Below are 24,823 nucleotides of genomic sequence, written 5' to 3' on the forward strand. Positions count from 1 at the left end.
CACGCTGCCGCTCGCTGACACACACACATACCCAGACACCTGTGCAGACACACAATGCAGCACACACAGTCACACACACGCTGCCGCTCGCTGACACACACACATACCCAGACACCTGTGCAGACACACAATGCAGCACACACACACACTGACACCCATGCAGCGGCTCCCCTAGGCCGTGCCAAGCGTTGCTGGCCAGCTCCAGAGCCAGCACTGCCCAGGGCAGCAGCCCCCGTCTAGTGACTGGTGCAGCCCCAGGGACGGGCCAGTCCCCCTGGAGTGATGGGGCCTCCTGCCCAGCCAGCTCACCCCTCCCTGACGGGATACCTCCAGCGCTGGCAGCGCCTCCACCCGCTAGCGCTGCGTCCGCACTCGGGGTGTGTAGCTAGGCCCTGCGAGGGGCAGAGTGCCCCGGCTGGGACTGGGGCCTGGTCCCCGTGCTGACCCCCCAGGGAGAGAGCAAACCCCCCCATGCCCACAGCACACGCACCCCTCCCCCAGGCAGGGACACAGGTACCTACTCACCAGCCCCCAGACCTGCCCCCCCTTCCCCACATACCTCCTGCTCCCCAGGTGGGGATCTGAGGGACCCAGCCTGTGATGAGCTGCATTTATGGCCGGGGCGGGGGGCTGGGAGGGGGCGGAGGAGAGAAATGGAGCCAGAGACGGGGCAGGGAGGAGGGACAAGGGCCTGGGCTGGGCTGACTCCCACCCAGACACCCCAAGAGACACAGCCACTGACACACACACATAGTGCCTGACACACGTAGTGCCTGGCACACACACACACTGCCTGACACACGTAGTGCCTGGTACACACACACATGTCCTGACACACGTAGTGCCTGGCACACACACATGTCCTGACACACGTACCGTGCCTGGCACACACACACACACACATCCTGACACACACATGTCCTGACACATGTAGTGCCTGGCACACACGCATGCACACACATACTGCCTGACACACGTAGTGCCTGGTACACACACACATGTCCTGACACACGTACCACGCCTGGCACACACACACACACATACATCCTGACATACACATGTCCTGACACATGTAGTGCCTGGCACACACACATGCACACACATACTGCCTGACACACGTAGTGCCTGGTACACACACACATGTCCTAACACACGTACCGCACCTGGCGCGCACACACACACACATCCTGACACACACATGCCCTGACACACATAGTGCCTGGCACACACACACACACACAATGTCCTGACACACGTACCGTGCCTGGCACACACACACACACACACACTGACACACACATTCCCTGACACACGCAGTGCCTGGCGTGCACACACACACACACACACATACACGCACACATGCCCTGACACACGTAGTGCCTGGCACACACACGCGTCCTGACACACATGCCTCCCAGCGTGCACACACACGCACACACACGTACCGCCTGGCGCACGCACACACCCTGACATATGTGAACATGCAGTCGCACACAGCACAGTGCTCAAACACTCCTGCAACCCCTGTGCCATACACAGTCACACTGACACGCACACAGAGCACATGCTCACAAACACGCATGCACACAGTGACACGCATATGCCAGGTGCCAGGCAAGGCAGCTGGGGGCCATTGGCAGAGCTGGGGTGTCCCAGCAAGAGGCCAAGCGGGGAGGGGATGGTGCCCGTGGGGCGGGCGGCTCACTCACTGTGGGACAGCAGGCGGGCGCGGTGCCTGGCGCTGGGTCTCAGTGGAGGGGCCCTGCTCTCCGGGCGGCTGGCACACTTCTGCCTGGCGCACTCAGCGGCCAGGGCTTTTTCCTGCAGGCGGCTCCCCTCCCACGGCCCTCCCAGCCGGGGGAATCAATTGATTAGAGGCTTCCCAGACGCCTTGGCTGGGCTGCACGGTGGGAAGCTGAGCTCAGTGAAAACAATGCAATGGGGAACCCCGGGCTGGGGGGGAGGGGGAGCCTGGGGGGCAGAGCCCCAGGCAGGAGGGTTTGAGGGGGACCCGGGGGGCCAGAACCTGGACAGGGGGGATGGGGGCTGAGGTGGACCTGGGGGGCAGACCCCCGGGCAGGGGGGAGCGTGGGGTGAGGGGGAGCCCCAGGTGGGCAGAGCCCCAGGCAGGGGAGAGCATGGGCTGAGGGGAACCCCAGGGGGGCAGATCCCCAGACCGGGGGGTGCGGGCTGAGGGGGAGCCCCGGAGGGGCCTAGCCCTGGGCAGGGGCGAGCTCTGAGAGGGGAACAAGGCCCGAAATGTGGTGCCCGGAGCAGCCCCTGCCCCCAGAGACAGCAGACGGATGGCGGCAAAGTGCGGCAAGGGGCCGGGAGCTGGACAGGCACCAGGACCCTCACCACAACCAGCTCACCCCGGGGCTCACAGCACCCCTCCCCCTTTCACACGGAGACCCCCATCTTTGGTTTGATTCACGGCGTTAATTGGCCAGAGGGGCCAGCAGGATGGGGGGTCACATGCTGCCTTGGGGTCGGCTCCCCCCGTTTCCCCTCAAGCCGGAGTCTGCCCTGCCCTGTGGGGGAGGCTCTGTGTTGTGGGGCAGGCAGACTCGGCAGTGCTGGGCGGGGGGCTCTGTGGGGCACCAAGGGGCTCTGTAGCGTGGGGCCATCTTGGTGTCTCCTCTGGGTGGTCCGGTTTTGCTGTCACACCCCTGGGTCCCCCGTGGTTCGGGGGTGCGGGGCCCTGGCAGGGCACTGGGGTGAGACGGGCTCCAGGCCTCCAATCCCACCGTCTGGGCTCCCACACAGCCACACAAAGGCACCGAGGCTACTGGCCTGAGAAGCAGCCCCACGCCTGTCGTCCCGCCCCACCGCTACCCCCATACCACCTCTGCCGGCCCCACACCCGTCAGCCCGCCCCGCCGCTACCCCCATACCACCTCTGCCGGCCCCACGCCCGTTGGCCCGCCCCGCCCCGCCGCTACCCCCATACCACCTCTGCCAGCCCCACGCCCGTTGGCCCGCCCCGCCGTTACCCCCATACCACCTCTGCCGGCCCCACGCCCGTCGGCCCGCCCCACCGTTACCCCCATACCACCTCTGCCGGCCCCACGCCCATCGGCTCGCTCTGCCGGCCCCGCTGTTACCCCCATACCACCTCTGCCGACCCCCTCTCTGCTCCCCCTCGACCCCCCAGCTCTGCGCCCAGGGCCCTGGCTCAGGCTGTGGGGAGGGGGCTCCCCGAGGCTGACACTGGGGGGTTGCCCCTTTAAGAGGGTGGGAGCAGATTCCATGGAAAGGCGGTTAATGTAAACGGGCCCTTATCCCACTCTCAGTCGGGCTTCCTGCTCCCAACTTCCCACTGAGATAAGGGAGGCTGCGCTGGCGCCAGCCACTCAACTCTGCTCCGGGCCCAGGCCCCGCGGAGCCGCCGCACAGCGGGTCCCCGCCGGTGCCGGGACAGTGCCAGGGGCAGCCCTTCTGCCGGGGCGGGCGGCATGGCGCAGCCAGGGTCTCTGGGGGGACCCATGCCCCACCCCCAGCCTTCCCCCTGGGCTCCCCCCAGGTGCCTGCACTGCCAGGCCCAAGCTGGGATGCTCCGGGCTGGGGAGGCCCTGCAGGGCCTGGTGCATGCCAAGCTGCCGGTCAGTGGCCGGTCGGTCTGTGACCTTTGCCGGAGCTCCAGCCAGTCTGGCCCGCTGGGTGCATTCCCGCCTCTGCAGCTTCCCCCGGCTCTTGGCAGAGCCGCGGGCGGGATCTTTGGGGGGCAGGCGACAGGAAACAGCCTGGAGTGGAGACAGGCCGAGAAAGCAGCTCTCTAAACAAGGAACTGAGTCACAGCCAGATAAACGGAGGGGAGGGGAGGACTGGCAGCAGGGGCTAGTGGTGAGAGCAGTGGGGGCTGGGAGCCAGGACTCCTGGGTTCGATCCCTCTGTCTGGGAAGAGCATAGGGGCTAGCAGTTAGAGCAGGGGTTGCCTGGGAACCAGGACTCCTGGGACCCTCAGCCAAAGGTGCTACAGCCCTCCCAGGGGTCCCCGGTGCTGCGGGAGGCAGTGGGGGGTTCCGCTGCCAGTTGTGGTACCCCTGGGCTGGCACAAGAACCCCGGCATCCTGGTGCTCAGCCCCAGGGGCCCATCCCCTGCCCAGCGCCGGTGCTCCATGGCAGAGGGGGGACAGACGCTCCCTCTGGGGGTCGAGCCAGGTCCTGGCCCAGGGCATTTGGCCCCCCGCGAGCTGTGCAGAGCCCCCATCCTGGGTCATTCCTCGTTTCCTGCCCATGCCAGCTTCACTCTGAGCGGCGTCCCAGTGTGCTGGGCAAGGGAGCCCTGCCCGCCCAAGCGGGGGCTGGCTGGGGGAGGGGGCTGGGACCACGCTGATAATGTCCCAAACACAGGAAGGAAAAGTTGAATAAACAGCAGGAGCTTTGCAGGAAACTCGGCCCAGAGACTTGGCCGCCGTGGGCCCTGCCCCCCTTCCCCCCACCAGCTCCCAGGCCCAGGCGGGGTAGATGTTTGGAAGGTGCATTGGGCCTGGTGTCAGGGCAGCTGAAGCAGGCGGATGGAGCCACCTGGGGCCGAGCCCCAGTCAGAGGCACACACAGTCAGCACTCGGAGTGGTCACGCGTTGCTCAGGTTTATTGGGGAGCGCTGGGCCGGGGGCCAGGCATCCACCGGCAAGTCCCATTCCCGTCCCGTCGGGGCTGGCGAGCCGGGATTCCAGCTAGAGGGGAGAAAACAAAGCCAGTAGCCGTGGCTCGGACGCAGCCTGGAGCCCACAGACCTGGGGGGAAAGAGCCCGTCCCCACCCCGTGAGACAGCACCTCCCACTGCCTGGGGACCCTGCTGAGCAGAGGACACAGCCCATCCCCCAGCCTGGAGTCCAGGTGCCACCTCCCTCACTGGGCCCCACAGCCCAGGGGGCTGAGCCGAGCCCACTCCTCCTGGCTGCCCACTCAGCCCCCTGTGGCATCGTGGGAAAGAGGCGCTCAGGCCAGGTCAGGTGCCAGGCCCTGCTGGCGGAGGGGGAGCCAGGCTGCCGCACGCTGGTATTTGGGAAGGAAGGAAGGTGCCCTTGGAGCCCCACGCGATGGCTCTGAACTGCGTGGCCCTGGGGTGGCCGTGCCAGCCCGACCCATTCACCTGTTGGCCGTCGCTAGCAGCAGACAAGGGCGCTGGGGGAGACACTTGTGGATTTGCCTGCTGGGGGTAGCGACGCCCCGGCCTGGCTGGTGGATCCTGGCCCCACTCTGACCAGCGCTGGGCTGGCTAGGCAGGGGGCAGTGCCAAGGCCGGGGGACGTTCGTACCCACCTCTTACAGGCTCAGGGCGTCCCAAAGGGTCCCTCTGGTGGGAGCTCCGTCTGCTCCAGGCCCCCCAGCAGCAAGGGGTCAGGCGATCACAGAGTGCAGCCAGTGGGTCCAGCCCTGCGGAGGGGCAGGAGGGCTGGGAGGACAAGCACACGGCAGCACGGCACACGAGGGGGCGAGGGGCTAGTCCAGCAGTTCCTTGATGCACCAGCAGCATAGCAGGACGTAGGCGCACTCCCGCAGGACGTCCAGCAGCCAGTAGCTGAGATTCAGCCCCACAGGACCCTTGGGGAGGGGCCCCGGCAGCACCATGCCCCGAACCGCCCGTCTCAGGGGGTAAGGGGCCAGCTGCGCCAGGGGGTAGCGGGTCAGGGACCGGGGCTGCCAGGCCAGGCGTCTGCCCAGGAGATGCATCGTGCGGGGATGAGCCGGGTCTGGGCCCTGCCGCGGGCAGGGGAGAGCCGCGTGACCCAGCCCAGCCCCTTGTGCAGAGGCTGGAAGCTGCTGGATTCTTTGCAGCTCAAAGGGCTGCATGAATAGGGCCCCGGGCAGGGTGGGGGAGGGGCTGCTGCCTGCGCCAGGCCTGGGCATTTCGCTGCCTGAGCAGGTCTGCTCGCTCCCGCCCCCGGGGGGCCTGGCCTCCAACCGGACTGAACCTGCTGGAAAAGGGGGGCAGCCTCCCTAGGGGACCCCCCCTTGGGCAGGGCATGGGGCCCCAGCCAGGTGGCACCAGTGAGATGGGCACTGGTAGCCTGGGCCTGGCGCTCACCCAGGGAGAGTGCGGATGGGGAGATGTGGTGCCAGGGGCGGAGGCTGCCAGAAACCAGGCAGCACTGGCCGGGGGCACCCTGCCAATGGGCCCAGGGAGGGGTCACATTCCCTGCACATCCCATCTCCCAGAGTCCTCCGCCCTCCTCAGGCCGGACTGCCATGTACCCACTGACCCACAGCGTGGGGGCCACGCTCTGAGCCCACCGGGAGCCGGCGCTGGCAGGAGACGCAGGCAGGAGGCTGAGCGCAGCGGGTTTATTCATAGGGCCCCCAGGCCCTCCCTCCGCATGCCCCAGTCAGCAGTGCCCAGTGGGCGGGGGGCACACGGCTGCTCCAGGTGTCTGGGAGGCAGGGCCCCAGGCTGCGGGTGGGTGTCCCAGGGGAGCAGCCCGCGCTCAGCCCAGTTCACCGCCGAGCGGGGGGTTCTTGTGGCCGGGGCCCGCCTGGCAGGGCCTCACTGGCGCGAGGTGCGCTCCTCCTCCTCATTCTCCAGCAGGTAGGCCGGCCGGTAGCTCTCCTGGCCCAGCGCGTTGGCGGAGCGCAGCGCCGGGTTCTTCTGCGTGTTGCTCATGCTCCCCAGGGAGGTGTAGCTGCAACGGGGGAGGGGGGCTGTGAGCAGGGCGGGGGCACAAGGGGTCCTAGACGCCAGGCATTGCCCAGCGCCTCCTTCTGTGCTAGAAAGCCCCTGCACAATCCTGGATGGGGGCGAGTCTGGCCAGGCATCTGACCTCATGCACCATGCTGCCCCCTCCTGCCACCTCCTCAGCTCCCCTCCCACACTGCCCAGCCCTCACTCCGCCCCTCCACATCCTGGGCAACACCCGACTGACACGGACCCCCAGCTGCCCACCCCCTGGGCCATGGAGCCCAGCCCAGCCGGTCCTTCTGGACGAGGGCTCGGGGAGCAGTGACAGGGTTGGGGGGGGGGAGGCACAGCACCCCCCGAGCTGGGCTCTTACCCCTTGTCATACAGGATGCAGTACGGGATGAAGAGCGTGCGCAGGAACTGCCAGATGTCCCGGTACGTCCAGTCCTGGAGGCAGAGCAGAAGTCACTGCAGCAGCCGTGCGGAGCCCTGGGCGCTTGGCTCCCCCTCCCCTCGTTTGAGGCCAGCTGGCTGTGAGCCCAGTGGGCACGGGGGGGGGGGGGAGGGCTGTGTGGGGCTCAGCCAGTCCCTGCTCCAAGCCACTGGCATCCTGTCGCGGAGTGTGGGGGACTCAGGGCCCTGCACCCCCGGCTTCCTGCGATTCACCATGACTCTCAGCCAGCCAGTAAAGCAGAAGGTTTATTTAGACCAAAGGAATACAGTCCAAGACAGGTCTTGCAGGCACAGACAACAGGACCCCCCTCAGTTAGGTCCATCTTGGGGTCCCAGGGCACCCCAGCCCCCTTGGGAGGTCAGAGCCCTGTCTCCCTCCCAGCCACATCACCAGCCATCTCCTGAGACTCTGCCTTCAGCGACCCCTCCCACAGCCTTTGTTCAGTTTCCCGGCAAAAGTGTCACCTCGACTCTAACCCCTTCCTGGGTTCTCATGTTACATGCTCAGGTATTCTCCGTGGGTCAGTCTCCCATCCCCCAATGCAGACTATCCTAGCCACACTCCCCTGTCAGCATTCAAAGCCCACAGTAAGAATAGTCCCAGTTCGTCACACATCCCTTCCTCAAAGGCACTGGGACTGTCACTGTCCCCCCCAATGCCTTCCCTCTCGGACACACCGACCATCCCGTCAGCATGGCCAGCTGGGGTGTGGGGTGAAACAACAGGGCACTGCAAAGTTGGGTGGGGAGCCACGGGGCCCAGACTTGGCACACAGGAGGGCAGGGAGCCACGGGGCGTGGGCCCGGGCACACAGCAGGACAGGGAGCCACAGGGCCTGGACCCGGACACACGGCGGGACAGGGAGCCACAGGGCCCGGATCCAGGCACACAGCAGGACAGGGAGCCACAGGGCCTGGACCCAGACACACGGCGGGACAGGGAGCCACGGGGCACGGACACGGGCACACAGCAGGACAGGGAGCCACGGGGGGCAGACGCAGGCACACAGCAGGACAGGGAGCCACGGGGCGTGGGCCCGGGCACACAGCAGGACAGGGAGCCCCGGGGCACGGACACGGGCACACGGCGGGGCAGGGAGCCACGGGGCACGGACACGGGCACACAGCAGGACAGGGAGCCACGGGGGGCAGACGCAGGCACACAGCAGGACAGGGAGCCACGGGGCGTGGGCCCGGGCACACAGCAGGACAGGGAGCCACGGGGCACGGACACGGGCACACGGCGGGGCAGGGAGCCACGGGGCGCGGACCCGGGCACACACAGCGGGACAGGGAGCCACGGGGCGCGGACGTGGGCACACGGCGGGACAGGGAGCCACGGGGCGCGGACGCGGGCACACGGCGGGACAGGGACCCACGGGGCGCGGACGCGGGCAAACGGCGGGACAGGGAGCCACGGGGCGCGGACGCAGGCACACGGCGGGGCAGGGAGCCACGGGGCGCGGACGCGGGCACACGGCGGGGCGCGGACGCGGGCACACACAGCGGGACAGGGAGCCACGGGGTGCGGACGCGGGCAAACGGCGGGACAGGGAGCCACGGGGCGCGGACGCGGGCACACGGCGGGACAGGGAGCCACGGGGCGCGGACGCGGGCACACACAGCGGGACAGGAAGCCACGGGGTGCGGACGCGGGCACACGGCGGGACAGGGAGCCACGGGGCGCGGACGTGGGCACACGGCGGGACAGGGAGCCACGGGGCGCGGACGCGGGCACACGGCGGGACAGGGAGCCACGGGGCGCGGACGCGGGCAAACGGCGGGACAGGGAGCCACGGGGCGCGGACGCAGGCACACGGCGGGGCAGGGAGCCACGGGGCGCGGACGCGGGCACACGGCGGGGCGCGGACGCGGGCACACACAGCGGGACAGGGAGCCACGGGGTGCGGACGCGGGCAAACGGCGGGACAGGGAGCCACGGGGCGCGGACGCGGGCACACGGCGGGACAGGGAGCCACGGGGCGCGGACGCGGGCACACACAGCGGGACAGGAAGCCACGGGGTGCGGACGCGGGCACACGGCGGGACAGGGAGCCACGGGGCGCGGACGCGGGCACACGGCGGGGCATGGTCGCGGGCACACACAGCGGGACAGGGAGCCACGGGGCACGGACGCGGGCACACGGCGGGACAGGGAGCCACGGGGCGCGGACGCGGGCACACGGCGGGGCAGGGAGCCACGGGGCGCGGACGCGGGCACACGGCGGGGCAGGGAGCCACGGGGCGCGGACCCGGGCACACGGCGGGGCAGGGAGCCACGGGGCGCGGACCCGGGCACACGGCAGGGCAGGGAGCCACGGGGCGCGGACGCGGGAACACAGTAGCTTTAACTCCTAGCCCAGGTTTTTTGGGGCTTGTCTGAAAGATCCGTCCGGAGAACTAGCTTGGGACTGGATCGCTGCTGGGAAGGGCCTGAGACAACCCACAGGGGTTAGAGTCTGAGGGGGGGTGGAGGCAGTGCTGCCCAGGGGAGGCAGGAGGGATGCCGTGGGGAGGGGAGAGGTGGGGTAGGAGGAAGTGCCGGACAGGAGGGGGGGACTAAGGTCTCATCCCTTAGACCAGATTCCCAGCCCCCCTGCTATAACCCACTAGAGCTAACTGCCCTCCCAGAGCTAGGATAGAACCCAGGAGTCCTGGCTCCCTGCCCTGTATTCAAACCGCACTTCTCTGCCCCACTAGTAGCAGCCCTAGCGCCATGACGCACCAGCAGGGGGTTCACCCGCATGTACTCGGGCCAGCCGGGGTCGGTCATACACATGGGCGTCAGAGTGCGGGAGTAGGGGTCAGTCCTCCTCGTCCCCATCAGCACGGCCTGCAGCTGGGGGTGCTGGGCCTTCAGGTCTGCCAGTGCCTGCTGGATGCGGCCCTGCACTGCGCAGAGGTGGAGGTTGTACCTGGCACGCAGAAAGAGCAGCAGGGGACACAACATTGGAGGGTAGGGAAACCCCGAGGGGATGTCAAGGCCCCCACCCCAATGAACTGGTTGGTTCATAAGAATGTATGAACGGCCAGACTGGGTCTGAGCAATGGGCCCTCTAGCCTAGTGTTCTGTCTCTTGACAGTGGCCCGTGCCTGATGCTTCGCTGGGAATGAACAGAACAGGGCAAGTAGCCAGTGATCCACCCCCTGTCTCCAGTCCCAGCTTTTGGCAGTCAGACGTTTAGGGACACCCAGAGCATGGGGGATTCCCAACACTGCACACTGAGTGGGTGTTTTCAGAGCACTACCCACAATGACTCCAAGATCTCTCTTGAGTGGTAACAGCTAGTTTACATCCCATCATTGTGTATGCAGAGTTGGGATGATGTTTTCCAATATGCATCACTTTGCATTTGTCAACATGCAATTTCATCTGCCATTTTGTTACTATGTCACCCAGTTGTGAGATGCCTTTGTAACTTGTTTGACTTAACGATCTCCAGTAATTTAGTATCGTCTGCAAACTTGGCTACCTCACCGTTTACCCCCTTTTCCCAGATCATTTATGAGTATGTTGACCAGCCCTGGTCCCAGTACAGATCCTTGGAGAACCCTGCTATTTACTTCTGTCCACTGTGAAAACTGACCATTTATTTCTACCTTTTATTTCCTATCTTTTAACCAGTTACTGATCAGACCTTCTTTTTTATCTCATTACTGTGTGTTTTGCTTAAGAGCCTTTGGCGAAGACCTTGTCAAAGGCTTTCTGAAAGTCCAAGTTCATTATATCAACTAGATCACCCTTGTCCATATGGTTGTTGACCCCTCAAAGAATTCGAATAGTGCTGAGGCATGATTCCCCTTCACAAAAGCCGTGTTGACTCTTCCCCAACCTGTCCCGTTCAGCTCTGGGTCTGATCATTCTGCTCTCTGCTGCTGTGGTACTGAAGTTAGGCTCTGCAAGTGCCAGGGGCCTCTGAAGCCCAGCCTGCCTGGGCTGTTCCACTGCAGGGAGGTGGGGAGCTACCTGGAAATACAGCCCCCTCTTACCTCTGGGTGGTGGCCTGAATGAACTGCTCCATCTCGGGGAAGGGGGACACGATGCGAATGTAGAGCACCTGCAGCTTCTCCTCCCGCTGTGGGAATCGCCTGGAGAGAGAGAGATCGGTCACCATGACTCACCATCCCCAGCCGCCTGGCCTGGCCTGCGCAGGGCCACGCAGCGAGTCAGTGACAGAGCTGGGACAGAACCCAGGAGTCCGGGGAATTATACACCAGTCAGACCAACTTCAGACCCTGGAACATGCTATTAAACTATCAACTTGTGAGCACCCAGAGGAGACCAGGGCGATACGGAAGAGCCAGCATGGATCGGTCATGAACAAGTCATGCCAAGCCAGCCCAATTTCCCGCTCTGATAGGGATGGGGGAAGCAGGTCATGTGAGAGATCTTGAGTTTAGTGAGGCTTTTGACACAGTCCCACATGACATTCTCACAAGCAGGGTTTAGACGAAAGGACTATAAGGTGGTGTACAACGAGCTCAAAGGCCATCTTCAGACAGTAGTGAGCAGTGACTCACTGTCAGAGTAGGAGGGCGGATCTAGTGGGATCCTGCAGGGGTCGGGCCTGGCTCTGGTACCGCTCAGTATGTTCATTGCTGGCTGGGATAATGGAGCGGAGCACACGCTTATAAAAGATGTGGAGGACACCAAGCTGGGAGGGGTTGCAAGCATGTGGGAGGACGGGATGAGAGTTCACAATGAGCTTGACAAAATTGGAGAATGAATCTGAAATCAACACGATGAAATTCAGAAAAGACGAGTGCAAAGCAGGACAGTTAGGAAGGGAAAACCAAATGCACAGCTACAAACGGGCACTAGCCGGTGGGGTCGCACTGCTGGATAGGGTCTGGGGCTTACAGCGGACCACAAACTCAATAGGAGTCAACGAAGCGATGCAGCCACAAAAAAAGTCCACTACTAGGGCAGATTCCTGGGAGTGTTGTGTGGAAGTGTCGTGCTCTGCTCGGCACTGCTGATGCCCCAGCTGTCCTGTGTCCAGTTCTGGGTACTCCCCTATGTGACGGAGTGGGGGATTTTCTTGTTTTTTCCAATGGTTTGCATGCAGAGGGAGTGGGACTCAGTGTCCCTGAGTGTTACTGGTTTAACGAGGTGAGGGGAGAGGGAGTTCGTTGGGACACAGGACCGGAGAGGGAACTTGGGACCCCAGCCGATGGCCTGGAGGATGGAGACCCCAGTGATGACCCAGAGACCCAGCTCAGGAGTTGCAGCTGGTTCTGGCCAGTGGGAGGACAATGGGCTGCGGGGAGAGGACCCCGGTGATCTGACCAGCCGGTTCCAGCCAGATGGGCCAGAGGACAGAAGAGGGGAGAGGAGGCCCAGGCGACCCTGTTTACCTGGAGAGAAGACAATGGACAGAGGGGGCTTGGGGCCGGGGGTATCAGATGCCCAGCTGGGAAGCAGGGGGGCTCGGGGCTGGAGAGGGGGAGCAGGCAGAGCCCACCTGGATACAGGGAGACTGGGATGTGCGGGGCTGAGGGAGGCCAGGCCTTTAAGGAAGATGGGGAGAAACTGGAGGGCCCAGAGGAGAGCCACAAAACTGATTGAAGGTTTAGAAAACCGGACCTGGGAGGAAAGGCTCAAAAACGGGGCATGTTCAGTTTTGAGAAAAGACGACTGAGGGGGGACCTGAGAACAGTCTGCAGATCTGTGGAGGCTGCTATAGAGATGGGAGTCAATTGTACTCCACCTCCACCCGAGGCAGGACAAGCAGCGATGGGCTGAATCTGCAGCAGGGCAGATTCAGGAAAATCTTTCTGACTCGAAGACAAGTTACACTCTGGAGCGGGAGGCAGCGGACTCTCCACCATGGCAGAAGTTTCAGAAAGTTGGACAAACCCCGGTCAGAGACGGTCTAGCTTGACTTGGCCCTGCCTCAGCGCAGGGGGCTGGACTTGATAACTTTGTGGGGTCCCTTCCTGCCCCACATTTCTATGACGCTCCCCAGTAGGCCCCACTCCCCTCCTAGAGCTGGGAATAGAACCCAGGAGTCCTGACTCCCACCCCACTGCTCTAACTCCCTAGACCCCACGTCCTTTGAGCGCCATGCCCAGGCCAGCCCGCCCGCTGGGGGCTCTGATGCAGGCCGGGCCCTGCCTGGGCGGGGTAGGAGAAGCAGCGGGTACCTCTGCACGGCGGCGTGGAACAGGTGCAGCAGGGCTGTGCAGTCCTTGCCCCCGTTGAAACCCACGCAGATCTGGGCCAGGCTGAACTGATCCAAGGCCTCGTCGATGGTCCGGAGCGCTGCTGCCACCTTCTGGCCCAGGGCGGAACCTGCCGCAGAGGAGAGGAGTCGGCAAGGACCCGGGCGGCGGGATCACGAGGGGGGACTGGGCTTGGTGCAGGTTGGAGCCTCCCGCCCCCCCTTCCCCACCTGCTGCACGGAGTCTCGCTCAGGGATGAGGCAGGCGCAGCAGCCAGCAGGGTAGGTCCCAGCCTCTCAAAGCCTGGGGCTGCCCCATCTGGGAGGTTGCTGGTTACACTCCTGGCCAGGCAGCTGCGAGCGCTCCCCCGCTCCCCATCACGTTTGATACCCACCAGGTGTCCCCCAGCGCTATGTGAAAAGGGACCCCGGAAGCCTGGCTTTGGGGTGGGGCGGGGTCTGAACAGCGTTAGCAAAACCATCCTTCAGCTCCATCCCCATCAGCCTGGGGCCTGGCCTGTGCAGCACAGCCGTGCTGGGAGGAAGAGGCCCACTCTGAAGGCCCACACGGCGCTGGCAGGTGACCCTGCCCCGCTCTGTCAGCGCTGGGGACATTTCACCAACGCAGGTCTGCTGGCACGAGCCCTCGCAGACGCATTTATACTGGCAGCCGTATGCCAGTGCGGGGAACCGGCACAATCTATGCCACCCTAAGCAGAGTTCTGCCAATGCTGCCACACGGGGAGGGCACGGCTGCTCTCGCTAGACTGGCATTGACGAGGCCTGCCTGATCCCCAAGGACATGGAGGCTCCAGAGACCTTCTCCACCCTCATTAGCAGCACATTACAGCTATGCCTACAGGCCCCACCTACTGCATGGACACAGAGAGAGACAGTCCCTGTCCAAAGAGCTCCCAGGCTGAACGGAGCGGCTGGTTTTATCGACAGGGACCCAGGGAAGGGAGAGGCAGTGAGTGGCCCATGTCACACCGAGCCAGTGGCAGAGCTGGGATTTGAACCCAGATCCCAGGCCAATGCTGTGACCATACGGCCAGGCAGCTCCCTCTCCACGCCAGCCCAGCTCAGTCACGACCAGCTGTGATTCCATGGTGACTGCTGGCCTGTGCACAACGGGCTAGGGACCAGCCTGGAGCCGGACGGGTGCTCACATCCGAACCCACCAGGGCTGGCAGCCTCCACAGAGGCCCAGGTCTGACTGAACCCCCCCCTTCAAACTGTTCCCTGCAGGTCCGGGCTCAGGCAGGTGGGTGGGAAGCACCATGAGGGAGCCTGGTGCTTCGGTTGCCCCTATTATATGCAGCAGGACCAAGCCCCAGAGCCACACGCCCCTGTAGCTACTCCAGCCAGGCCATACCAGACTCAGCCAGGGCATACACGTCCGTGGCTGCCCGCGCCACAGGGTCTGTCACCAGGGGCACGACCAGCGCAGGGGGCAGGTTCTGCATCAGGAAGCTGTAGGCTTCCTCCAGGTGCTGCTCAGACTCCGAGTCCAGGGTCAGCCTCACGCGGTAGTAGTTGTTGACCCAGTCAGGGTAGGAGCCCAGGTGCGTGTGGCGCCCGAAGTGGGCATTGGCCTGGTTGAGCATGGGTGCCAGGAGCGTCTCGTCGGCGCTGACGTAGATCTCCCGGGAGTGGAAGCGGGTCTGCTCGTTGCGGAAGAGGTGGCCGAGCCCCTCCAGCGCCCGCTCCATCAGCACCGGGATGCCCGGGAAGACGTAGACATTGCGCACGCTGACAAGGGGGTATTTCATGGCATCGCCCGTCCTCTTGTCCGTGCCGTAGTTGAGCAGCGAGGACTCAGGGACGTGCGCCAGCTTCATCTGGGGGCAACGCACGTCCGTCTTGCCAAAGAACCTGTGTACCAGGGCGACCAGCTCTGGGTGGGGGCAAACCTGCTCCCCGAAGGCTTTGGCCACCGCCTCAAAGGTCACATCATCGTGGGTGGGGCCGATGCCTCCTGATGTCAGCACATAGGTGAACTTGGCTGCGAAGGAGGAGATCTCCGTGGCGATAGTATCGACGTCATCGGGGACCACGGAGATTCTGGCAACTTTCACTCCCAGCGACCGCAGCTTCCGGCACATGAAGAAGGAGTTTGTGTCCTGGGTGAGTCCCTGGAGGCAAAAATATTGTGAGATAACCCAGCCAGCAAAGGCGCAGTGCATCATCACTGGCCACATGCTGCAGAACTAGGAGATGCCTGGGGGGGAGGGGAGGGGAGCGGGCGGGCAGGGAGCCAGGACTTTTGGGTTCCATCCCTGTCTCTCGGAGGGAGTGGGGACTAGTGGTTACAGCGGGGGGGCTGGGAGCCTGGACTCCTGGGTTCTATCCCTGTCTCTGGGAGGGAGAGGGGACTAGTGGTTAATGCCTGGGACTTTTCAGACCCTCAGGGGGAAGGTGCTGTCATTGAACATTTACCAGCCCGTGCACTTCGACCTCCCCACAATGGGGATGTCCTAGCTAGGCCCCTCAATAAAACTCGACTGGGACTCTAGGGTGAGTTCCACTAGCTTAGGGCTAAATGGGGGCCTCTCCATCCTGCCGAGTAGGCCCGGGTCGACCCGCAGTGTGAGGAGCTACCAAGGTGAGCACGGGTGATGCAATCTGGCCAAGCGTGGGGGAAGATAAAGTTCACGGCCAGCCTGAGAAATTGTTGTCCCAGTCTCTGTCGATCTGGAGCCTGACCCCAAACACGGACATGGCGCAGCGGACAGGGCAGCTGGGGAGTGCACAGTGCAGCGCCAGTATCGTACCTTCAGGATCTCATCTCCGATGATGATGATCCCGGCTGTGACGGCATCGTGGCCATTCTGCGCAGGGAGGGTGCTGCTCTGCGCAGCCATGGCTTGGAAAGGCCTGCTCTCCCGTCCCACCCGCCCAATGCTCCTGCAGATCCTGAGGGCCCAGTGCATGGGCACCTGCAGTCAGGTCCCCCCAGCACCTGCAACCAAACATCAGAGTGCTCACAAGGATGCTAAGGCAGCATAAATATGAACGCCTGAGAGAGCAGAGAAATGGCCCAAAGGAGAGAGACTGGGTATGGGAGCCAGAAACAAAGGGTCAGACAGTGAGTGGGGGCATAGCTGGGAAAAGAACCCAGGAGTCCTGGTTCTCAGCCCCCAACCACTAAACCCCACTATCCTCCAAATGACGGGGAGAGAATCCAGGAGTCCTGGCTCCCAGCCCCCCTGCTCTAACCCACCAGCCCCTACTCCCCTCCCAGAGCCGGGGAGAGAACCCAGGAGTCCTGGCCCCCAGCCCCCCCGCTCTAACCCACCAGCCCCCACTCCCGTCCCAGAGCCGGGGAGAGAACCCAGGAGTCCTGGCCCCCAGCCCCCCCGCTCTAACCCACCAGCCCCCACTCCCCTCCCAGAGCCGGGGAGAGAACCCAGGAGTCCTGGCCCCCAGCCCCCCTGCTCTAACCACCAGCCCCCACTCCCGTCCCAGAGCCAGGGAGAGAACCCAGGAGTCCTGGCCCCCAGCCCCCCCGCTCTAACCCACCAGCCCCCACTCCCCTCCCAGAGCCAGGAAGAGAACCCAGGAGTCCTGGCCCCCAGCCCCCCTGCTCTAACCACCAGCCCCCACTCCCGTCCCAGAGCCGGGGAGAGAACCCAGGAGTCCTGGCCCCCAGCCCCCCCGCTCTAACCCACCAGCCCCCACTCCCCTCCCAGAGCTGGGGAGAGAACCCAGGAGTCCTGGCCCCCAGCCCCCCTGCTCTAACCACCAGCCCCCACTCCCGTCCCAGAGCCAGGGAGAGAACCCAGGAGTCCTGGCCCCCAGACCCCCTGCTCTAACCACCAGCCCCCACTCCCGTCCCAGAGCCAGGGAGAGAACCCAGGAGTCCTGGCCCCCAGCCCCCCCGCTCTAACCCACCAGCCCCCACTCCCGTCCCAGAGCCGGGGAGAGAACCCAGGAGTCCTGGCCCCCAGCCCCCCCCGCTCTAACCCACCAGCCCCCACTCCCCTCCCAGAGCCGCGGAGAGAACCCAGGAGTCCTGGCCCCCAGCCCCCCCGCTCTAACCCACCAGCCCCCACTCCCGTCCCAGAGCCAGGGAGAGAACCCAGGAGTCCTGGCCCCCAGCCCCCCCGCTCTAACCACCAGCCCCCACTCCCCTCCCAGAGCCGGGGAGAGAACCCAGGAGTCCTGGCCCCCAGCCCCCCCCCCGCTCTAACCACCAGCCCCCACTCCCTCCCAGAGCCGGGGAGAGAACCCAGGAGTCCGGCCAACCCCACCCGCTGGCAGCCCAGCGCCTCCAGTCCCGGACCCGCCTCCCCAGCCCACAGCGAGTGAAGCCCCGCCTCCGCCGGCCCTCTCTCCTTTCATTGGATAGTCGGGATGCCAGTCAGTAGACAGGAAAACTCTGAATGCACTGATTGGCCAGTCTTGACCCGAGAGAAAGTGACGTACTTCGGAGCCGGAAGACTCCTGCTCTTCTCGGGGCAGGGGGTGAACCATTGCAGCCCGTGGAGGGTTCCTCCCAGCAATGGAACGTCCTAGCAGCCGATTGGCCTGCATCTTCCCCGTGGGCGGGGCGCTGAGGTTCCTCCACGTTTCTCCGGCAGGGGGCGCTGATGCACAGGGCGTGGCCACAGTCCGAGCGTTGGGGGTGCACAGACCTGCGTGTCCGTGGCCCCCCCCAGTGCTGGGATCGTGGCATGCTGCAGGTATTGGGCTCGCTACCCACCTGAGCACCCTTCCCTGCCCCCCCTCTCCGCCCCAGTCCTGGATCCGGGCTCGCTGCCCACCCCATGAGGCCCTACCTCAGCACCCTTCCCCCCGGTGCTGGGATCCTGGCATGCTGTAGGTATTGGGCTCGCTGCCCAGCCCATGGGGTGCTAGGCATGCACCTTTCCCTGCGAGTTTCATGGTACTGGGATTGTGGCACAGTGCAGGAATCGGGCTTGCTACCCTTCCCTCCCTACACCATGGGGCCCTGCCTATGGACACCAGGCTGGAGCTGGCTCTGGCAGACTATTTCAGGTATTATTAGCTGTTGGCAGTTAGCGCTAGGGGCATGGTTCCTGCCCATACCACTTTACACTGAACTAGCTCCTTGCTTCACTGCTCAGTCATGACCCACTAAAAAAGCTGCCAGTAAGGGGGCTGACTAGGGTTCAAGAAGTCAGAGGCCTGCAGCTACCCCGAGTCAAGTGCTTGACCTGTTTCTCTATGAGCTAAGCAGAGGAGCTGTACATCAATTGCGGATACAGACTCCAAAAAGGACATAGGTAATCTCCCCCCTAGGAAAACCTGCTTTAGCCATCTAGTTAGACAGTGGGAGGTCTTCTAAACCAGTGGGTCTCAAACGTTTGTACTGGCGCCCCCTTTTACATAGCAAGCCTCTGAGTGCGACCCCCCCTTATAAATTAAAAAACACTATTTTATATATTTAACACCATTAGAAATGCTGGAGGCAAAGCGGGGTTTGGGGTGGAGGCTGACAGCTCACGACCCCCATGTAATAACCTTGTGACCCCTAAGGGGTCCCAACCCCCAGATTGAGAACCCCTGTTCTAAACCTTGAATGCTGCAGACCTAACCATACTTAAACTCTTACTACGATTATTGCCTTGATGGACCGAAAGTTCATGTTAGGGCATCAAGGCTAATTTTGTAGACAAAGGGTGGGGGGCGTGTCTTAGACAGTTTTAGAGAAACCTTGGGTACGTAGTAGTGAGGTAATAAGCCTTTTAAAGAGTTAAATAGTCTCATCTCTTTTAGGAAAGATTTTCTGAGAGCAAATGAGATTAAGGCACATTACCAGAATCCTGCAAAGTTATTTCTCTCTACACATCTGTGGAGGATTAACACTTGAAACTAATGAAACGAAACAAAACAAAGGCATGTGTTAGCACCACCCACTCCGGGGGGGGGGGGGGAACAATATCCAGTGTTTAGACAACAAAAGGTGGCAGAGAGGATTGTTTCAGATGAATGAGAGGAAACCCATGTATTTAAAAAAAACTTCCTCTTTATTGAAGGACTTCAACCACAGATTTTGAACAGGCTTTCTAGAACTTTAAAAATTATTCAAAAATACAGATTCAAAAATACATATCAAACAGTGTTAAAGCAGATGCCAAGCAAGTGGATATAATGTCCACCTGGAATAAAGTCCAACATACCCCCTGGAGTAAAAGGTACAAGCAGCAACTATCACGTGCCAAACAATGTTAAAATATTTATGGTTCAACTGCTGAAGTCTAGATTTTGCAGTTAAAATCTCTCTGCTCAAGTAGTACTCAGGAGAGCATTGACACACTCAGTAGGTAAGAATCATTGGGTTCTATACAACAGGATATTTCATATGTAAAAGCCAGACTCTAGTTTTGAGTCAAGTCATTTTCTACCAGCCACTATTGTCATGATGATTGGATTTGCTTGAAGTTAAATCGCCAGGAGTTTTAATGTATTGAAACATTTGTCAGATATTTTAAAACAGGAGACAAAACCCCCAAAGGTGCATGTATCTAAGAGAAGACAGAGAGGGGAGGTTCTATACACAGGTCAGACGTAACAGGTTCATTTTTCTGGCTTCTTTGGCAGTGGCCGTCGGAACAGCAGTATGTGAGGCTCTGAGAGGAGATGGAGAGCAGAGCATTAGGACAATCTGCAGGTTAAAATGCACAAGCGTTCTGTTCACTTATTCCCTAGTCTGCAATGTTTAGAGAGGGAATAAAACAACAGACCCGGAGCCCTGTAAATTGATACCGACAGTCTGATCTAGTTTGCCAGAAGCCCCTTTAGCCAGGTGTGTCATTATATAGTCACGTTATAGATTACGTCTCCCCCATGAGATGGCCAACAGCCCCAGAGGTCAAATGTGCTCAAGCTTGCAGACAAAGGGAATCCCAGTTGGTTGATGACAACAGGACAACATCCCCTATTGCTACAAAGATCACTTCTACAATACCCTGTCCCTCAGTGCCTCACTTGGCAGGCTGAACACTCAGCTTCAGTTCTTTCCCCAGGCCAGTTGGGTGACAGCTCTACCGTAAACAGCAGCCCCACGAGCATGCAGCAGGGTTTCTATCCCATTAAAGGGGGGCAGGGATTCTCCTAGGAAGGAACTGCAATAGCAGGAGTCTCTAAATTCTGATTTTGAAGTGGGCACTGTCTCTTTCTGCAAAGCTCATCACCATTAGTAACAGAAGGCTCGGCCTGCTGCAGACTTTTAGCATTGCAGGAAATTGGGATGTTCCTGCTGTTGAGTCAGTAAGCCAGCTGGGGGCCAAATTCCACTCTCCTTACTTATATTTAACTCCCACTGAAGTCATTAGGATTATACATGTGAACGCAGCACAAAACCTGCCCCATATCCGGTACCCAATATGTTTTTGGCTCCCAGCCATTGCCAAGTGTGCCAAACCCCATCAAATCTAGCATCACGAAGTCTCCGTTTTTGTTCTAACTAGAATGAATATAACTTTAATCAAGATCCCAGACTAGTAAAGTAGCCCATAGGCTTAGTGACGTGAATCATGGCCAACTAACCTGGTTCATGGATCATGTAATGGACCCAGCCTTGGCTCTGTTGAACTCCTAAGTTCCTCCATTCGGATTCGGACATCAGGTGTGTTTTAGGGACCAGTTTGGCTATATCTTTCGGTAACATCACGTGCCTGCAGGCAGGAGGAAGAATTCAACAGGACAGATACGGTCACCATTTACCCAACAGCCCTTCAGTGACCTGCTCTCCCAGGAGCCACACGCTCCCCCCTTCCCCCAGGGTCACAGGCTCCAGGCCGGACGGAGGATTGGCATCGTTCAGCCCGGGGTAGGCAACCTGCGGCCGGGGGGCGGATTTCCAGTGGCCCGGGGGGCTCGGCCTTGTAACGGGGAATGAAGCGTCTGGGACGTGTTCAGCCCTTGTTTCCTTTCCACACGGCAACGGGTCAGTCCGGGGTTAGAGACTCCCGGCGGGCCGTGCAGCTCCAGGGGGCGCCCCTGCCTGCGGCCACAGCCCCGGCCTCGCGTCTCGCTGCCAGGCCGGGTTCGGGGCCTGGCCCCCGGGCCGGAGCCGCCGGACACGGGCCCGGGGGGGGGGGGGGGGAGGGGCAGAGCCCGCCAGGAGCCCCCGGCCGCGCGCCGGCCCCGCCCCTCCCCTCCCCCGGCCGCGCGCCGGCCCCGCCCCCTCTCACCGGTACTCGAACTCCTCGTCGTCGTACTTGTCCGAGTAATAGATCTGTTTGTGCGCCATGCTCCCGCGGTCCGCCCCCTTCCCGGCGGCCTCTGCGCGCTCCCGGGCCGTCGCGACGCCTTGGTAGGTCTCGCGCTGCCCTCCGCCCGCCAGCAGCCCCCCTCCCTCCCCCACCGACCTCAACCGCCGCTTTCAAACGCCGCCGCCCCCCGCGCCCATTGGTCCAGCCGGAGGAGGCGGGGCGAACTCCTCTCACGTGATCACCCGGGACGCGATTGACTAAGTCCAACAGGGGGCGTGTCCCCGCCCGGCTCCCCTTGCGCTCTCATTGGCCAAGCCAGGAGAAGGGGCGCGTGCGTTCCTATTGGCTCGTCTCCGGCCGCCGGCGTTTGTCTGGAACGTAGCGCTCCCCCGTCACGTGACGGGGCCCGATGAGGCCGAGCTGGGGGCGGGGGGCCGGAAGTGAGTGGCTGAGGGAGGGTCCGGGCAGAACTTTGTGCTGGAGCCGCGGCCGCCGGCAGCCGAGCGAGCCCGGAGGATCCATGGTGCCCCGGTGAGAGCCGCTCGCGGACCCCGGACCCGATCCCCCCCGCCCCCAACCCCCGGCCTGGTCCCCCCCGTCCCCCTCCTGTCCGATTCCCCCGGCCCGGTCCTGCCCCGGTCCCGATCCCCCCAACCCCCGGGCTGGTCCCCCCCCCGGCCCGATCCTGCTCCGGTCCCCCCAACCCCCGGCCTGGTCCCCCCCCCCCGGCCCGATCCTGTCCGATTCCCCCGGCCCGGTCCTGCCCCGGTCCCGATCCCCCCAACCCCCGGGCTGGCCCCCCCCGGCCCGATCCTGCTCCGGTCCCCCCAACCCCCGGCCTGGTCCCCCCCGTCCCCCTCCTGTCCGATTCCCCCGGCCCGGTCCTGCCCCGGTCCCGATCCCCCCAACCCCCGGCCTGGTCCCCCCCCGGCCCGATCCTGCTCCGGTCCCCCCAACCCCCGGCCTGGTCCCCCCCCGGCCCGATCCTGCTCCGGTCCCCCCAACCCCCGGCCTGGTCCCCCCCGTCCCCCTCCTGTCCGATTCCCCCGGCCCGGTCCTGCCCCGGTCCCGATCCCCCCAACCCCCGGGCTGCCCCCCCCCCGGCCCGATCCTGCTCCGGTCCCCCCAACCCCCGGCCTGGTCCCCCCCGTCCCCCTCCTGTCCGATTCCCCCGGCCCGGTCCTGCCCCGGTCCCGATCCCCCCAACCCCCGGCCTGGTCCCCCCCGTCCCCCTCCTGTCCGATTCCCCCGGTCCTGCCCCGGTCCCGATCCCCCCAACCCCCGGGCTGCCCCCCCCCCGGCCCGATCCTGCTCCGGTCCCCCCAACCCCCGGCCTGGTCCCCCCCCGGCCCGATCCTGCTCCGGTCCCCCCAACCCCCGGCCTGGTCCCCCCCGTCCCCCTCCTGTCCGATTCCCCCGGTCCTGCCCCGGTCCCGATCCCCCCAACCCCCGGGCTGCCCCCCCCCCCGGCCCGATCCTGCTCCGGTCCCCCCAACCCCCGGCCTGGTCCCCCCCGTCCCCCTCCTGTCCGATTCCCCCGTCCCCCTCCTGTCCGATTCCCCCGGCCCGGTCCTGCCCCGGTCCCGATCCCCCCAACCCCCGGGCTGGCCCCCCCCGGCCCGATCCTGCTCCGGTCCCCCCAACCCCCGGCCTGGTCCCCCCCGTCCCCCTCCTGTCCGATTCCCCCGGCCCGGTCCTGCCCCGGTCCCGATCCCCCCAACCCCCGGCCTGGTCCCCCCCCGGCCCGATCCTGCTCCGGTCCCCCCAACCCCCGGCCTGGTCCCCCCCCGGCCCGATCCTGCTCCGGTCCCCCCAACCCCCGGCCTGGTCCCCCCCGTCCCCCTCCTGTCCGATTCCCCCGGCCCGGTCCTGCCCCGGTCCCGATCCCCCCAACCCCCGGGCTGCCCCCCCCCCGGCCCGATCCTGCTCCGGTCCCCCCAACCCCCGGCCTGGTCCCCCCCGTCCCCCTCCTGTCCGATTCCCCCGTCCCCCTCCTGTCCGATTCCCCCGGCCCGGTCCTGCCCCGGTCCCGATCCCCCCAACCCCCGGCCTGGTCCCCCCCGTCCCCCTCCTGTCCGATTCCCCCGGTCCTGCCCCGGTCCCGATCCCCCCAACCCCTGGGCTGCCCCCCCCCGGCCCGATCCTGCTCCGGTCCCCCCAACCCCCGGCCTGGTCCCCCCCCGGCCCGATCCTGCTCCGGTCCCCCCAACCCCCGGCCTGGTCCCCCCCGTCCCCCTCCTGTCCGATTCCCCCGGTCCTGCCCCGGTCCCGATCCCCCCAACCCCCGGGCTGCCCCCCCCCCGGCCCGATCCTGCTCCGGTCCCCCCAACCCCCGGCCTGGTCCCCCCCGTCCCCCTCCTGTCCGATTCCCCCGTCCCCCTCCTGTCCGATTCCCCCGGCCCGGTCCTGCCCCGGTCCCGATCCCCCCAACCCCCGGCCTGGTCCCCCCCCGGCCCGATCCTGCTCCGGTCCCCCCAACCCCCGGCCTGGTCCCCCCCGTCCCCCTCCTGTCCGATTCCCCCGGTCCTGCCCCGGTCCCGATCCCCCCAACCCCCGGGCTGCCCCCCCCCCCGGCCCGATCCTGCTCCAGTCCCCCCAACCCCCGGCCTGGTCCCCCCCCGGCCCGATCCTGCTCCGGTCCCCCCAACCCCCGGGCTGGTCCCCCCGCAGTCCTGATCCTCCCCCGCCCCCCTGATCCTGCCCCGGGCCCGATTTCCCCCCACCACCAGGCCTGGTCCCCCCCGGCCCGGTCCTGCCCCGGGCCCGATCCCCCCCTCAGGCCTGGTCCCCCCCCGGCCCGATCATGCCCCCCCGAGGCCTGGGGGGCCCCGCCCGGTCCTGCCCGGGCCCGATCCCCCCCATCCTGCACCAGGCCTGCTCCCGACCGCCTCCCCACGACTCCCCCTTTGCCCACTGGTCCCTGGTGGTTCAGACTCCCCAAGTGCGACAAACCCCCTGGCTCTGGTGCCCCCCAGAATCCTGCCTGCATCTCCCCCACTCGCGCCCCTCCTCTCATGGCCTGGCCCCCAGGCTCCCCTTCCCCCCCTTGGCAGCCCCTTGCTCGCTCTTTGCCCACCCCAGTGCCCCTCTCTGCCTGTTCTCCATCACCCCTGCGGCCGGGGTGCGGCTGCATTCATGGGTGTAGATGGTGCCAGCCGTGGGCCAGTTACTATCGCTGCACCTGCACTGGGTCCCCGGGGGCCTTTTGCTCCTTGCTCGACAGTTAATGTCTAGGGGGGCCATGAGACGTCCCTGTGGGGCACCCTGAGCTGAGTGGTTACCTGCCAGTGGCAGGGAGCCTCTGGGTGCTTGTACTTTCACCTGTGTGTCGCAGAATAGATGGTGAGTAAGCGAGGGCCACTGGCAGGATGGGATGTGGCCAGGTTCCCAGTGCCTCAGAC

At 64.2% G+C, this 24,823-nt stretch overlaps 2 protein-coding genes across 2 annotated transcripts; both read right to left on the reverse strand.

Moving 5' to 3' along the window:
• Positions 1–6,490: 6,490 nt before the first annotated feature.
• Positions 6,491–16,172, reverse strand: FLAD1 (flavin adenine dinucleotide synthetase 1). Its single transcript, XM_065420470.1, has 7 exons — positions 16,014–16,172; positions 14,615–15,374; positions 13,223–13,370; positions 11,066–11,164; positions 9,801–9,990; positions 6,996–7,069; positions 6,491–6,626 (listed from the first exon to the last, which is right to left on the reverse strand). The coding sequence occupies exons 1-7, from the start codon at positions 16,170–16,172 to the stop codon at positions 6,491–6,493; spliced, it is 1,566 nt and encodes a 521-aa protein (XP_065276542.1).
• A 3,039-nt stretch (positions 16,173–19,211) lies between these two features.
• CKS1B (CDC28 protein kinase regulatory subunit 1B) lies at positions 19,212–21,490 on the reverse strand. The gene is made up of 3 exons (XM_065420274.1): positions 21,402–21,490; positions 20,755–20,882; positions 19,212–19,835 (listed from the first exon to the last, which is right to left on the reverse strand). Exons 1-3 carry the CDS (start codon positions 21,458–21,460, stop codon positions 19,783–19,785), a joined length of 240 nt encoding a protein of 79 aa, XP_065276346.1. The 5' UTR covers positions 21,461–21,490; the 3' UTR covers positions 19,212–19,782.
• Between the last annotated feature and the right edge of the window lie 3,333 nt (positions 21,491–24,823).

This window comes from Emys orbicularis, chromosome 20 (genome assembly GCF_028017835.1).
Source record: "Emys orbicularis isolate rEmyOrb1 chromosome 20, rEmyOrb1.hap1, whole genome shotgun sequence".
NCBI lineage: Eukaryota > Metazoa > Chordata > Testudines > Emydidae > Emys > Emys orbicularis.

Bases quoted from the DNA above. Each gene is read 5' to 3' on its own strand.
- CKS1B (XM_065420274.1), bottom strand. From the start codon at position 21,460: ATGGCGCACAAACAGATCTATTACTCGGACAAGTACGACGACGAGGAG. The intron at 20,883-21,401 runs GTGAGAGGGGGC...TCCTGCCTGCAG, and splicing joins GACGAGGAGTTCGAGTACCG to GCACGTGATGTTACCGAAAG. The intron at 19,836-20,754 runs GTTAGTTGGCCA...ATCTCCTCTCAG, and splicing joins TTACATGATCCATGAACCAG to AGCCTCACATACTGCTGTTC.
- FLAD1 (XM_065420470.1), bottom strand. From the start codon at position 16,172: ATGCACTGGGCCCTCAGGATCTGCAGGAGCATTGGGCGGGTGGGACGG. The intron at 13,371-14,614 runs GTATGGCCTGGC...CCTCTGCGGCAG, and splicing joins GTATGCCCTGGCTGAGTCTG to GTTCCGCCCTGGGCCAGAAG. The intron at 11,165-13,222 runs GTACCCGCTGCT...CTCTCTCTCCAG, and splicing joins TTCCACGCCGCCGTGCAGAG to GCGATTCCCACAGCGGGAGG.